General features: G+C 40.2%; 1 protein-coding gene across 2 annotated transcripts in view; it reads left to right on the top strand.

The window, feature by feature from the left end:
* mpp7a (MAGUK p55 scaffold protein 7a) overlaps positions 1-12,716 on the top strand; it is a 141,484-nt gene that overhangs the window by 92,388 nt on the left and 36,380 nt on the right. For both annotated transcript variants that reach the window (XM_088918544.1, XM_088918545.1), the window contains 5 exons: positions 6,943-7,024; positions 7,609-7,694; positions 8,184-8,258; positions 9,462-9,658; positions 10,210-10,274. In XM_088918544.1, the coding sequence (XP_088774670.1) occupies positions 6,943-7,024; positions 7,609-7,694; positions 8,184-8,258; positions 9,462-9,658; positions 10,210-10,274 (505 nt within the window). The remainder of the gene's footprint in view (positions 1-6,942; positions 7,025-7,608; positions 7,695-8,183; positions 8,259-9,461; positions 9,659-10,209; positions 10,275-12,716) is intronic.

Raw genomic sequence — 12,716 nt, 5'->3', positions numbered from 1 at the left:
TTGTTTTTTCTGGCAACTCTCTTGGGAATAACACTCTTCTAATAATGTGTCCAAAGACTTCTTAGTTTCAACCGCAAGCTTAGTATAGTCAGTATTTTTGGATCTTGTATGTGTTTTGAAATTTTGTCTTCTTCCTTTGGAATTGTACATATCTAGTTCACTTACACATTTGGTTTTACTGAAAAGACCTGGAAGATGTAGCTGGATGTTTTAGGTTTTAAGATGAGCACTTTCTATAAGATGTTGACCAGCTTTGTTATTCCTTCTGGTGAGAGAATGTGTGAAGTGTGAGAGATTTTTCATCGCATACTTAATTATGGACTCCCGTTCTTCATAAACATGTTTTTCAGTGGACTGATCGGATATGTATTTAAATTGTTCCAGTTCTCATCTCACTGTAAGGATTAGGTTATTGGGTTTTGGCACCATCTACAATAACAATCAGGAGCATTTAAGTGTTAAAAACATAGTAATAGTCCTCAGAGCAGCAAGCACATATGGATCTGATCATGTCAAAGAGTAGCAGCACGATATCACATTACTGATGAGTAATTGACCTTCTCAGTTGAAAGCACTCCTGGTTCTATGCAGAAGTATGATACGGTTTGCAATGTAACATATAATTTTATGAAGTCTACTCTTTCAAGTAATACATCTATTTTTCTGGCTAAAAAAGCAACTGCTATATAAAACAACAATCTCCTTTACTTCTGTCTTACTGTTTCCTTACTTCCTTCACGTCTGAAACACGTTTGTGAACCCTTTTCATGATTTGAGATTTTATGTTTTTTTAACCACAAAATTCATATTTAATTAGAATTTGTCACATCCTAATTGAAATAAAGTATAATTATTCACCAATTTGAGTGTTTTGAAAGAAAATGTCCATGCAGCAAAATAATATACACAGTATACATAATGGTGCACAAATAAGTGAACCCTTAGTTCTATGACTTACATCAAGGTAAAGCAGGAGCAGGTGGGTCAATGATACGAGTGTTAACCAATGAACCGAGATAACGAATGAAGTTAAAGATATGAAATGATGTGTTAGGGAGGAGCAAACATAAATACTTGCAAATAAAGCAGGTCAGTTACTCCTCCTACGAGTCTAGCATCATGCCTGGGACTAAGGAAATATCAGCAGAACTGAGGAAAAAGTAGTGGATGCTCATCAATCTGGACAAGGTTATAAAGCCATTTCAAAAAGATTTGGACTCCATAAATCCACTGTGAAGCAAATAGTATACAAGTGGAGGGCATTTAAAACAATGGCAACCCTGCCAAGAAGTGAACGTCTTCCTAATATTTCACCCAGGGCCACAAGGAGAAGAATAAAAGAGTTAAAAGGTTATCCTAAAATAACATCCAGAGGTCTACTAGCTGCCTCTGGAGTAGTGGTGCACAGATCAACAATAAGAAGAACCTTGAACAGAAATGCCATCTATGGAAAGGTCACCAGGAAGAAGCCTTTTCTGTCAAAAAAGAACAAAGCTGCCCGTCTGAAGTTTGCCAGAGACCACCTGGACAAACCTGGAGAGTTCTGGAAGTCTGTTCTCTGGACAGATGCGTCCACAATTGAACTTTTCAGGCACAACAAGAGGGCCCATGTTTGGTGAAGAGCCAACACAGCCTACCACCAACAAAACCTTATGCCTGCTGTCGAGCATGGTGGTGGAAGTGTCCTTGATGGGGGCTGTTTTTCTTACTCTGGCCCTGAGCAACTTGACATCATTGAGGGAATCATGAATTCTGAGAACAATCAAGGAGTTCTTGAGAAGAATGTCAGGCCATCAGGTCGAAAATTTAAGCTGGGCACAAAGTGGGTGTTTCAACAAGACAACGATCCTAAACTTTCAAGTACGTCCACTGAAGAATGGCTTAGGAAGAAGAGGTTCAGAGTCCTGGAATGGCCAAGCCAAAGCCCTGACATTGAATCCTGTTGAAATGCTGTGGCAGGACCTGAAGAGGGCTGTTCATGCAAGACATGCTTCAAGCCTCACAGAGCTGGCACAGTTTTGTAAAGACGAGTGGGGGAAAACTCCCTCCAGCAAGATGTCAGAGACTGATAATTGGTTATAGGAGGCGACTGTGTGAAGTTATTGCTGCTAATGGAGGTGCCACAAGTTATTGACTGAAAAGGGTTCAATTACTTTTGCACACAAGAATATCTGGTGATTTGTAAAATATCACAGTCTAATAATCTACGCATTCAAATCCCATTTTTATGTGTGGGAAGTCTTTATTTAGGATGTTCATTCTATATATTCATTAAGAGTTCAGGTTCATATATGTCTGTAATATCTAAAATAATGACCACCTTGATAAACTTTCAAGCATGACTGTACATAATGGACCGCATCTTTTGAGATGGCATCCAGGAGTACCACTGTACTGCTGTTTTATTTTGTTACAGCCGAGCTCTTATGTAGAAGGATTAAGACAGATTTCTTGGTTTTAACCGTTATTTGCACTTAGTATCGGAGATCTTTTATTTGTGTCGTTTCAAATTGAATTTAAAATAGTGTCCTGCGCAGCTTTTGAATGTTGATAAGTTACCGATGTACAGAAACAGGTGAGATTTCCACTGTCGGATTCTCCCATAATTATCATACATAGCGATTTGTTTAAACTCATAAAGGCTCATGAATTAAACCCCCCTGTTCGTTTAAATCATTAATCCTAATTAAGAGGGACAGTGAAACCTAGGACCTGTCTTGGGGTTAATGCTAATTTCTGTTACTATTTAAGAGCTGTAACTATTTCATAAAATAAACGATTATTTTAAGGGTTCGATAGCAATAATTAAGAGGGAAATCCAGAATTGACTGGGGTACAAATGACAAATCCTGAAATATGTTCAATGCTAGACACTTTTATACCCATTTCACACATCAGACTTAGCTATAGTGCCAGGATCTGCCCAAGAGCAGCCTGGTAACATCTAAGGAACTGTGGGCCTCTGTCACTGAGGATAATGTCAGTGTTCATGTGTCAGCCATCAGGAAAAGACTCCATGGGAATAGTTTTCTTTGGTAGAGAGCCAGAAATAAACCATTGGTCTATGAAAGGTCCTTGCCGCCCATCTCACCAACAATCCACAGGACTGGAAGAATGTTCTCTGTATAGACGAGTCAAAAGTTGAACTTCTTGGCAGCAATTAGAATTTTGTTTTTGTGTGGCGAAAACCAAATACTTTGAACAGAACAACCTCATCCTGACCATGAAGTCTGGTAGTGGGAGTATCATGGTTTTGGGCTTCTTTGCTGCTTCAGAACCCAGAAGGCTTGTCATCGTAGACAGAATCAACAAATTCTGGAGCAGAATGTCGGGTTGTCCATTCGTCAGCTGAAGATGAGCCAAAAAAGTGGGTTTTGCAACGAGACAATGATCCTGAGCTTACATGCAAATCTACAACAGAATGACTGGAGAAGAAATGTGGTATTTTGCATTGACCAAGTCATATTCTGGAGGAAATGTTATGGTAGGACCTGAAATGAGCTGTTCGTGCTAGGAAACTCTCAAGTATCGCCAACGAAGCAGTTGTGTAAAGAAAAAATCCTAAAAGTCAAAGAGACTGATCAGCAGTTAGACAGAAATGTCTAGTTGAAGTCATTTGTGCTGAAGAAGTGCCACCCCTTTCTGAGTCTAAGGTTTCCTATAAAAGGACATTTACAGTTGGAGGTTTTTGTTAAATATCCCAAATATGTATTGCGTTTAATCAGATTATTTTAATTTTTTATTAAGCCTTCAGTCTGTTTTTTTTATTGCTTTCATTATCATGAAAACACAAACATTTAATTATATGTTTCATGATCTTAATTACTTGTTATGTTACAAACCTGCAAGAGTACAGAGCAACGTAGAATTATAAGTCTATTCAGATGTTTCTGCTTTTCAGCAATGTAATACGGTGTCAGCCAATTAATATTCATCCCCATAATTCAGAATGATTGCTTGCTCTGCCAACATGCGATAACCCATATTCCTAGTAAAACATGTACTGTATTTGTGATTACCAGTAATGACCTTTCTGACAAGTTAAAGATTTTGTGACGTTTAATTTTGGATAAATGGAGGTTTGTACAAAAATGGAATGGGTGTCGAAGCTACTGTAGGTCCTCACAAGTGTAGAAATGCCAACTGTGTGTGTATTGACAGGAAGCATATTGGAAGCAAATGAGCATCTCTCGCTCTGTATTGATAGTGGTGCAGTACTGATTAATTTCCTTAGGTTTTACTTATACGTCGGTGGGAAGAGAGTTTTTCCACCTGTAACATAGTATTTAAAAGAACCATATAAATAAAATAAATGTCTAAGAAATACACAGACTTGCATATCCAAGTATGCAACAAGTAAGGTTTTAAGTATCATATATTCCTTTATACCCGAACCTTTCCACCAAAGTACCGCCACTACCCCCCGCTGCCCTCTAGGGGCTAAATGTTACCCTGGTTGTTGGGGTGTTGCATATCGCCATGATCTCCTTTGCTGAAGTGGCCCTTCAGTCCCCGTGTTTGGACGCTCATCAGGACTGAGATCCCAAGCCCTGATCCACTTTTTAATCTCCTGTAGAGAGGTGTCACATCAGCTTTGTACAGAAAGTGCAAATACCAGTGTTCAAAGGCTCTAACTATTTAAAATCCCCATTGCACTTGTTTACTGTGCTGTGTGTCTGTTCCGTGCAGGCTGCTGGTTAAATTAAGGAGAGCGGTTTGTACAGGCAGGACTGGAGTCCCTTGACTGGAGCTGCTTGCCTAATGCCTGGAGTGAGTCTCTGCAGAAGAAGCTTCTGACTGTTGATCTAAGGGGCCTCATGATTACTTTAATGGGCCTAATTGTATGGTTAACGGGACATGTTTCAGTCTTCCTTCCAGAGATCTAAATGTGCTGTAGGTCCTAGGCGTTGAATGAAGTGCATCCTAAAACTGTTGTCGGCTGTTATATAATCGTCGTCTGTGAAGGACCTTGAAAATGATTAAATGCGACCTGGTGAGCAAATAATAAGATCGTTGGAGCTGTTAAAAGCATGAGGGAGAACAACAAGCAGAAAGCCCCATAGGGCCTGAGGGCTGGAGTCTGACACGTCCGACTTGAAAGTGCCAGATAATAGACAGTACAAAGTCACGTGGGACAGGACTGGGGAGCAGGGACAAGGGAGTCAGGAGCAGTTCACAGTGAAGAAGAGTTTGTAGTTCCTCCATCTTACTGTTCATCACAAAGGGGTTCAGTAAATGTGCCAGCAACTTGTTTAAATCTCAGTTTTATTTTAGTTCATTTTTTTTCTCTTTTCATTTGCATTTCAGTTTTTCTTTTGTTTTTTTGCACGGCCCTTGCAGCACTCCCAACAATCATGTGTCTGCTTTGTTGTAATTTCGTTATGATGTTCATTTTAGTGTTATTGTTCGTTTTATTTTCTTTGTACTTTAACAATGAAAGCTGCTCTGAACTAGGTTGATGATGATGATGACGATTTAAAACGGGGTGAACAGGGTGTTAAAGCAGCATTGTGTATGGAGAAATTAAGTAGTGGGATACTGTACTAGATGGTATTGAATACTGGGCTGTCAGGTTGTAATATTTCCCAGCTGAGTCTATGAAAATGCTCATTAACAATATGAATTTAAGCAATTCTGTATTATTTCATTACTATTTTAAGCCTGCCCTTTAAAAACATTAAAGTGCCTGTTTTTCCCCTTTAGAAAAATTGTCCATGAAATTAATTTTCTCTATTGTGGGAAGTCTGCCCACAGTGGAAAAATAGGACATTTATGCGTTTGCATTGCTGTCTGAAAGGTGTTTTTTATTGAGTCTAAGAAGGCAACTTTTGTGTAGGTTTTGTGCCATTATTTTGTTTTTACAACACTGGCTTTAAACATGAACATGAAATACAATGTAAGAAATGACTTTGGTCTGGTTTATATTACAGTCCTTCCAAAATTATTCTTAAAACAAATTTATGTTAACAAGCAATGCTTCGTTTATTTCATAGATTTGTTTGACAAGAGTTGTTTGAAACACATTTTTGTAATATATGAAAAAGGTTCTCTCAAAAAAAAATTAAAATGATTTAGTCCCTATCGAAACATTATGAGAATAGAAAAGCAAACCATTTTTCATTGACATGCTCCCTGCGGTGACCATCTTCCTCATCTTTTACGACCCTGTCCGTCATTTTAAGTTCAAGTTCAAGTAACAGCAACCACTTTAAAACACTTGACAGATTCTTCTCCACGGCTGACAAAAGATTACATCCCTTTGGTCAGCATACTACTCCTCAGTCAGATGTTTATTTTTGTTGTTGTTTGCTTTCTTGTCGTTTTGTTGTTGTTTTTTTTGTAGTGTGCGTTACATTTTAAATAACCCTGTCCCACCTCACCTCTAAAACCAATTTCTATTTTTTTTCCAGTCATTTAGCAAAAGCTCAAACTGGTTTGTTAAATAGTAACCACCCGAAACACCTCTCCATCTAGTATAGGGCTGCTGGGGGAGGGCACTGGAGCCTATCCTCACCCGGGCACACACACCAGCACACACAATCACACCAGGGCCAGTTTTCCCAGAAGCTAGTTAACCTACCGGTATGTCTTTGAACAATGGGAGGTAACCTGAGCACCTGGAGGAAACCCACACAAACCCAAGGAGAACATGCAAACTCCACACAGACAACACCCCAGAAATTGAACCCGGGGCCCCAGCTTTGTGAGGCAGCGGTGCTCACCACTACGCCTCCGTGCCTCCCCCACACAAGCCCTAGCTGAGTGTAGATATTTGATAAGGCAGCTTTGTCTTCTTTGCCAAGCTTAACAAGTGTGGGATGACCAGATGCATCTTGATGCTTCTCCACTGCCTTAGTTTTTGTAGGTGGTAGGCATTTACAGTTTCTCACATCTACTGTAAGTAATTCTGTGTTCACGGTACCTGCCTTGTCTGTCTCTTAGGGGGCAACGATCAAAAGGGATGAGCACACCGGAGCCATTGTTGTTGCTAGGATAATGAGAGGAGGTGCCGCGGACAGAAGTGGTAAGTTTTGAATTACTCGAGCTCAAGGGCTCAGAAGCATCTTCGTATGCATCAATGATTTCTTTCAGAGTGTTTAACATCGGGAAACGGGAGTACAGTGGAAAATTTAAAAACACTTCACAACTGGACTCTTCCTATTCCATATTTGCAGTTCAAAAGGAGACACTCACACATCCAAAGTCTTACGTAGCTTCTTGTAAATAATAAAAGTTTCTGAAACAACTCATTTAAAGAACATATTTCAACACCTGAAATTAGTGTAGTACTTTCTCCCTTAAACGTGGTTATGACAACGGAGTTTGTGAAGCTCTAAAGTAAGAGCTGATGTCTTTCGTAGCTTCAGTACTCAGGCCTACTTTCTATCAGTTATATTCGTAGAGATCATAGTCATAGATCTCCCTTTGCATTTTGTTGCGAAACAAAATACTTAATTTCGAAGTATGAGGCCGTAAACGATCATACATTTAATCCGTTGAAGGTTGTCTGACAGAACATGCAATTCCATTAAAATCGGATCCTGTGCGGTTTTTGAAAAAGGCTTAAAGGCAGCCATGTTTTCTGCGGCGTTCGGTTTTGTTTTGCAGGTCTGATCCATGTGGGGGATGAGCTAAGGGAAGTGAATGGAATTCCTGTGGACGACAAAAAGCCTGAGGAAATCATTCACATTTTGGTATGCGCAAGTTATTATTCACCTGCTGTTTATAGATCTGTTTTTATTATTTAGCACAAGATTTATTGGTATGTTTTTAGTGGCAGGGACTTTGCTTTTAATGCAGTAGTCTGGAGCAGCTATGCTATGTGTTGCTGACGGTTAACATGGGCACATTATTTTACAAGGTCATTCCATGAAATGTCTTTCTAAGACGATGCACTGCTGGGCCGTTTACCTCCTTCAGATATACTGGAGTCGCCAAGTTCCTACCGCTTTTCAAGTCTGGCCTTTTGATGTCCGAGGCAGCTAGGACAACCTGTAGAGCAAAAACACAAACATGCTCTTGAAAACACCGAAAAACAAAAGTATTGTGGATAAATGAGCCTCTTTCCAGCTGCCTTCTTACCATAACTCCAGTCCGTTGTCATAAAATCAGGTTTCTTCGATTGCTGTGATGTTTAATTTGAATTCAGGAAAATAAATCTTCCTTCTCTCTACCCATTTCAGGCCCAGTCCCAAGGGGCAATAACTTTTAAAATAATACCAGGCATCAAAGAGGAAACGCCAAGCAAGGAGCCTAAGGTATGTCCTGCCAGAGAGATTATATTGATTGTATTACACACATGTGGCGTTTTAAACAGTGAAATTAAACGTATTCTCCTGCTCACTGCCTCCAGTCACGGGGACTGAATGGTCTGCCTTATTTCCAGGGGAAATGAGTCTGTTCTGATGTCAGGGCTGTAGCTAGAGGTGGGGAAGCAAAAGTGTCTCTCTGAATATCTTTGCATCTTTTGCCCCGAGTACTTTCGTTCTATATAACAATGATTTGGGGAAACATCTGTCATTTTTGCCTGGATACTTCCTATGAGTTGAGTTCAGCTAGACATTTTTCAGTACAGCCTGTCTGAAATAACCTTTGTTGAAACAGACTTTGTTTTTACCCTTAGTGTGCCCTTAATAGTGATAGTAATAATACTAATACCTTAGTTTGCATTTCCATTGTTATACCTTTAAATTCTGCTAATAGGGTGCACATCCCTCAAGTGTGCTTTCCGTAAAGATGTGTTAAGAAGCGAACAAAAGTCCTTTACTGAAACAGTTTCACTGCCTGGCAAGGAGCTTTCAATAAATCAGTAGAATAAATGATCTCGATACTTCAGAAACTCTTTCTCAGTATGCATGTTGGCAGCACTTTGTGCATAATTTATTGTGACACACACGAGCTACCAGAAGAGCAGACTGTTTGTAGCCTTTTGTTGAATCTGTGTGAGGGGTCCTCTTACTTCTGTTATTACTATTTATTGTTCTCCTGTGTTGCAGTAGTTGACTATCATAGCCAAGGGAAACTAGCCCCTCTTAAATGACTGCAGCTATTTTAAAAATGGGTTATTAATGTAATATGAGTGCCTTGGAATCCTTTGAGTGTATAATTTAGACATTGTTCCATAAAAAGAAGAAAGGAACTCGTTAAAGAAAACGGTTCTACTTAGTGCGAGTTAGAAAATTTGAGCTAGCTCAAGGCTGAAAATGTCTTGACAAGATGTTTTTTTTAAGGAGAGCATGTCGATTCCATTTTTCTGTAACAACATGAACACAACAGTGGTATTTATTGCGGTCTTTTGTGTATGCCCTCGGTTTAGAAGCTTGCAGCTCAGAAAGTTTATCGGGTGCACTGCGGGGCGTTCACAGAAAACGCTGAACTTCACCTTAATGTCACCGTTGCCGAGAAGCAGTGCTTTGGAAGATGTAGTGGGTAATTTTAAAGTAAACGCTTTTTCCTTCCAGATGTTTGTCAAATCCCTTTTTGACTATGATCCTAATGAGGACAAAGCGATCCCATGTAAAGAAGCTGGGCTGGCTTTCAAGAGGGGAGATATCCTTCAGATCATGAGCCAAGATGATGCAACTTGGTGGCAAGCCAAACATGAAGGCAATGCCAATCCCCGAGCAGGCTTGATCCCGTCGAAACAGTTCCAGGAGAGGTGAGCTACGGCAATGCCATGTTTTTACTCTGCCGGGGCTAAAACCACACCGTCACGCACTGCGCAGCGTGGACTGAAATCCTCAGCCCTGCGCAGACAGAGCTCATCCGCCACCCCATTACAACTTCAACCAAATTTGAATGTTTGACTTCTGACAGAAAGAAGAATGAGCTCTGCACCGCTCTGCCAAAATACTTTGGATTTCCGTGCGTGTCTGGCTTGAAATGAGTAATGACAGAAAATGATAGCACTGGTACTGATCCACTTTGGAAGAGGAACATATGGAAAATAGCACATCAGTGGCGCTTGAAACTACATTGATGTGCAATGCAGAGCTCGGGGCTGTAACAGTTTCTTGGCATGGCTGGGGGACTGAAAATTCAAAGCCTTCAGATTTATTTCAACCGTGTTTGAATAGAATGCATTGTTTTCTGCCCCTTTTTAAAAGGATATTTTAGAACATTCTCAGTATCACAGCAGAAAGTGTTTATTAATCCCAGGCCAGTAGTGAAAACTGATGGTTTTATTGTGTTCTCTTCTTTTTCCTGCAGGAGATTCGCACTCAGAAGGCCTGCTGTCCCTGTTCAGCCACAGAGAAATTCAAACAGAAGATCATGTAAGCTCGTAAATCATGTGACAGAGAGCGCAAATGAATCTGTTAGTCTTTCGGTGTGGAACAGGTGTCTGTTTAGTGGGATATCATTAACAATTCTGGATGTGTCTTTGAGAGTCAAGATAGTTATGGAGGTGTTGAATGCTTTTGAAAGCCGGTGATTAATTGGGCTCTTTCTCCAGATCATCCACTTTCAAACAGAAACAATGTAAACCCACCTGCTGTTCAGGGAAATGTGCTGTGGGGCTGAAGTACTGTAGCCCTTTCTTTTAAGCTTTTCTGAGGAAACAGAGTACAGTGTGCAAATACACTTACAAATACAGGGTGTTTTCAGAAGTCTGGACCCATAGGGACAGTTAAACAATACTGTATGCACTTTATTTTTCAATCCGCTTACCATCAGCATCCATGCGCGTATTAATTATTGAATGCATGTTTCCTAACATGGAAACCTGATACGAGAGCAAGCTTTCCAAATGTTTGCCTTCAGTGCCGCAATACTGTTTGATGTTGAGCTATAAACCAAAGTATCGCATTGCCATAGGAAAACCCCAAATGGTGTTAGACATGGACTAAACTGCATGTAAGCCACTACACTGGGGCACCTCGGAGGTAATGTTTCATCCAGCCTGTTTGAGACAGTAGAGTATACTTCCCATGGGTCCAGTCCTCTTTGGGATACTTTACGGAGTTTACTGCAAGGCATGTTGAAAACAAGAATTAATCCTAGGAGGTGTGGATAGGGTAGGCCATGGATGCTTGGATGTCCAATTAGTGTGTAGTATTCCTAACATTCAGCACTGGGAAATAAGTGAGAGGTTGTAATAATAGTAATGTGAAGTGAGAAGTATGTAAAATGCTTTTCTCAGCTAGGGGCTTTCTGATATGTTGTTTTTTAATGAGCAGAAATGACATATACAGTACCTACTCTCATTTTCAGCAACCACACATGCTGCTTGGTTCATTTTTCATCAGAAATTAGCACCCTCAAAATCACCAAGCACCCATCCGATTGTTATTGTGATTTCTTATTCAGCTGTTGTTGAATACCAATATTGAATTAGACAATAATTGAAATATTGCGAAGATGAAAAATGAGATACAGTGGTAGCCGTGTTATTTTTTCACCCACTTAGGACGGGTGTCAGTGTACGTAACGCCATCTCATATTTATTAATGAAGGTTAATATACCCAGTGATAGACATTTTAGTGTACCCCCAAAGAGTCTTGTTTATAATGACAGGATTGGAATTCTTGAAGAAACCCTTAGTACCATTGCTTGCTGTTGGATCATACTGAGCAGGCCACAGTGGAAAGCTCACCAGCACACCTTACAGCACAGTCAATGTGGCTCTGGAGTGTCAGGAGCACGTCAGCACTGTCGTCTAAGCTCATGTCGACATTTCACACTGACAGTTTCATGTGATGGATACAGCTGGATGTGCTTGATAGATCCAAAAAAGAGGAGATGTGATACAAATACAAATTCCCCTCCTTTCTGTTTTTAATTTTTGTACAAAGGCAAACCTATAGCAAACACCTTAGCAGAAAACGTTGGGTTTACCAAGATGTTTTCCTAGCCTGGACCAGCCTCAGAGCTGCAGTTCGTCTTCAGTGTACCTGTAAGCTGTTGGTCCATTTCAGAATAAACAGAGGACACAACTGGTAACTATGTGGAAGTGCATTTCTCACCCGCTGAGAACAGACGGCACTTTCGATTCTTACAGGGTTGTTGGGAGTGTGCAACAAGCTGCCCAAGCATGTTGTTGAAGCTGTTACTCTGGCTTCTTTCCAGAAACAGCTGGATGAGAGCCTTGGATCAATGAGCTACAATGGGCCAGATGGTCTGCCCTCTTCGTAACCTTTCTTATATTCTTATGTTACATTTGGCAGGGGATGTCCAAATATTTCAGTGTCCTCACTTATAGCATAGGCTGCTGCTATTCGCCATCCTTTGATACATCTAGGAAAACAAGGGATGGGTTACAAAGTAACAAGGAGTAGTTGATTCCATGGGGAGAGTAGAAAGATGAAAAAGCACAAAGTCTACTTTAGCCATGAGAAAAGAGATGAGTATATATTTATCAAAGCAAGCTAAAACGTTTCCAAAGGCCCATAATAAATGTGCTCTAGTTTTTGTTAAAGTACAGTATGCCAATTGATTATACAGAGTAGGTACTGGAGATTTTGTGAAAAAAAAATCTGAAACTGTTTTTAGCCGATGATGGAGACAGTGTTGTGTCTTCGGGATGTAAAATGTGTGCAGTACTTGTAGCAGCTTCACGGTACAGCTTATGTTGACTCTATGGAAGCTTACCCAGGTGAATCTGTTGGGGTGTAATGTACTGTATTCACCGAAAACATTCTGGTACACCCCAATTCTGTTCCATCCTCTACAGGCCAGTTCACATGTAAACAGTTGTTCAGTTAATACGTACATGTTC

Source organism: Atractosteus spatula, chromosome 6, assembly GCF_055471065.1.
Source record: "Atractosteus spatula isolate fAtrSpa1 chromosome 6, fAtrSpa1.hap1, whole genome shotgun sequence".
Taxonomy (NCBI): domain Eukaryota; kingdom Metazoa; phylum Chordata; class Actinopteri; order Semionotiformes; family Lepisosteidae; genus Atractosteus; species Atractosteus spatula.
Note: the sequence above shows the minus strand (reverse complement) of the source record. Positions and strands in the feature narration are given on the sequence as shown.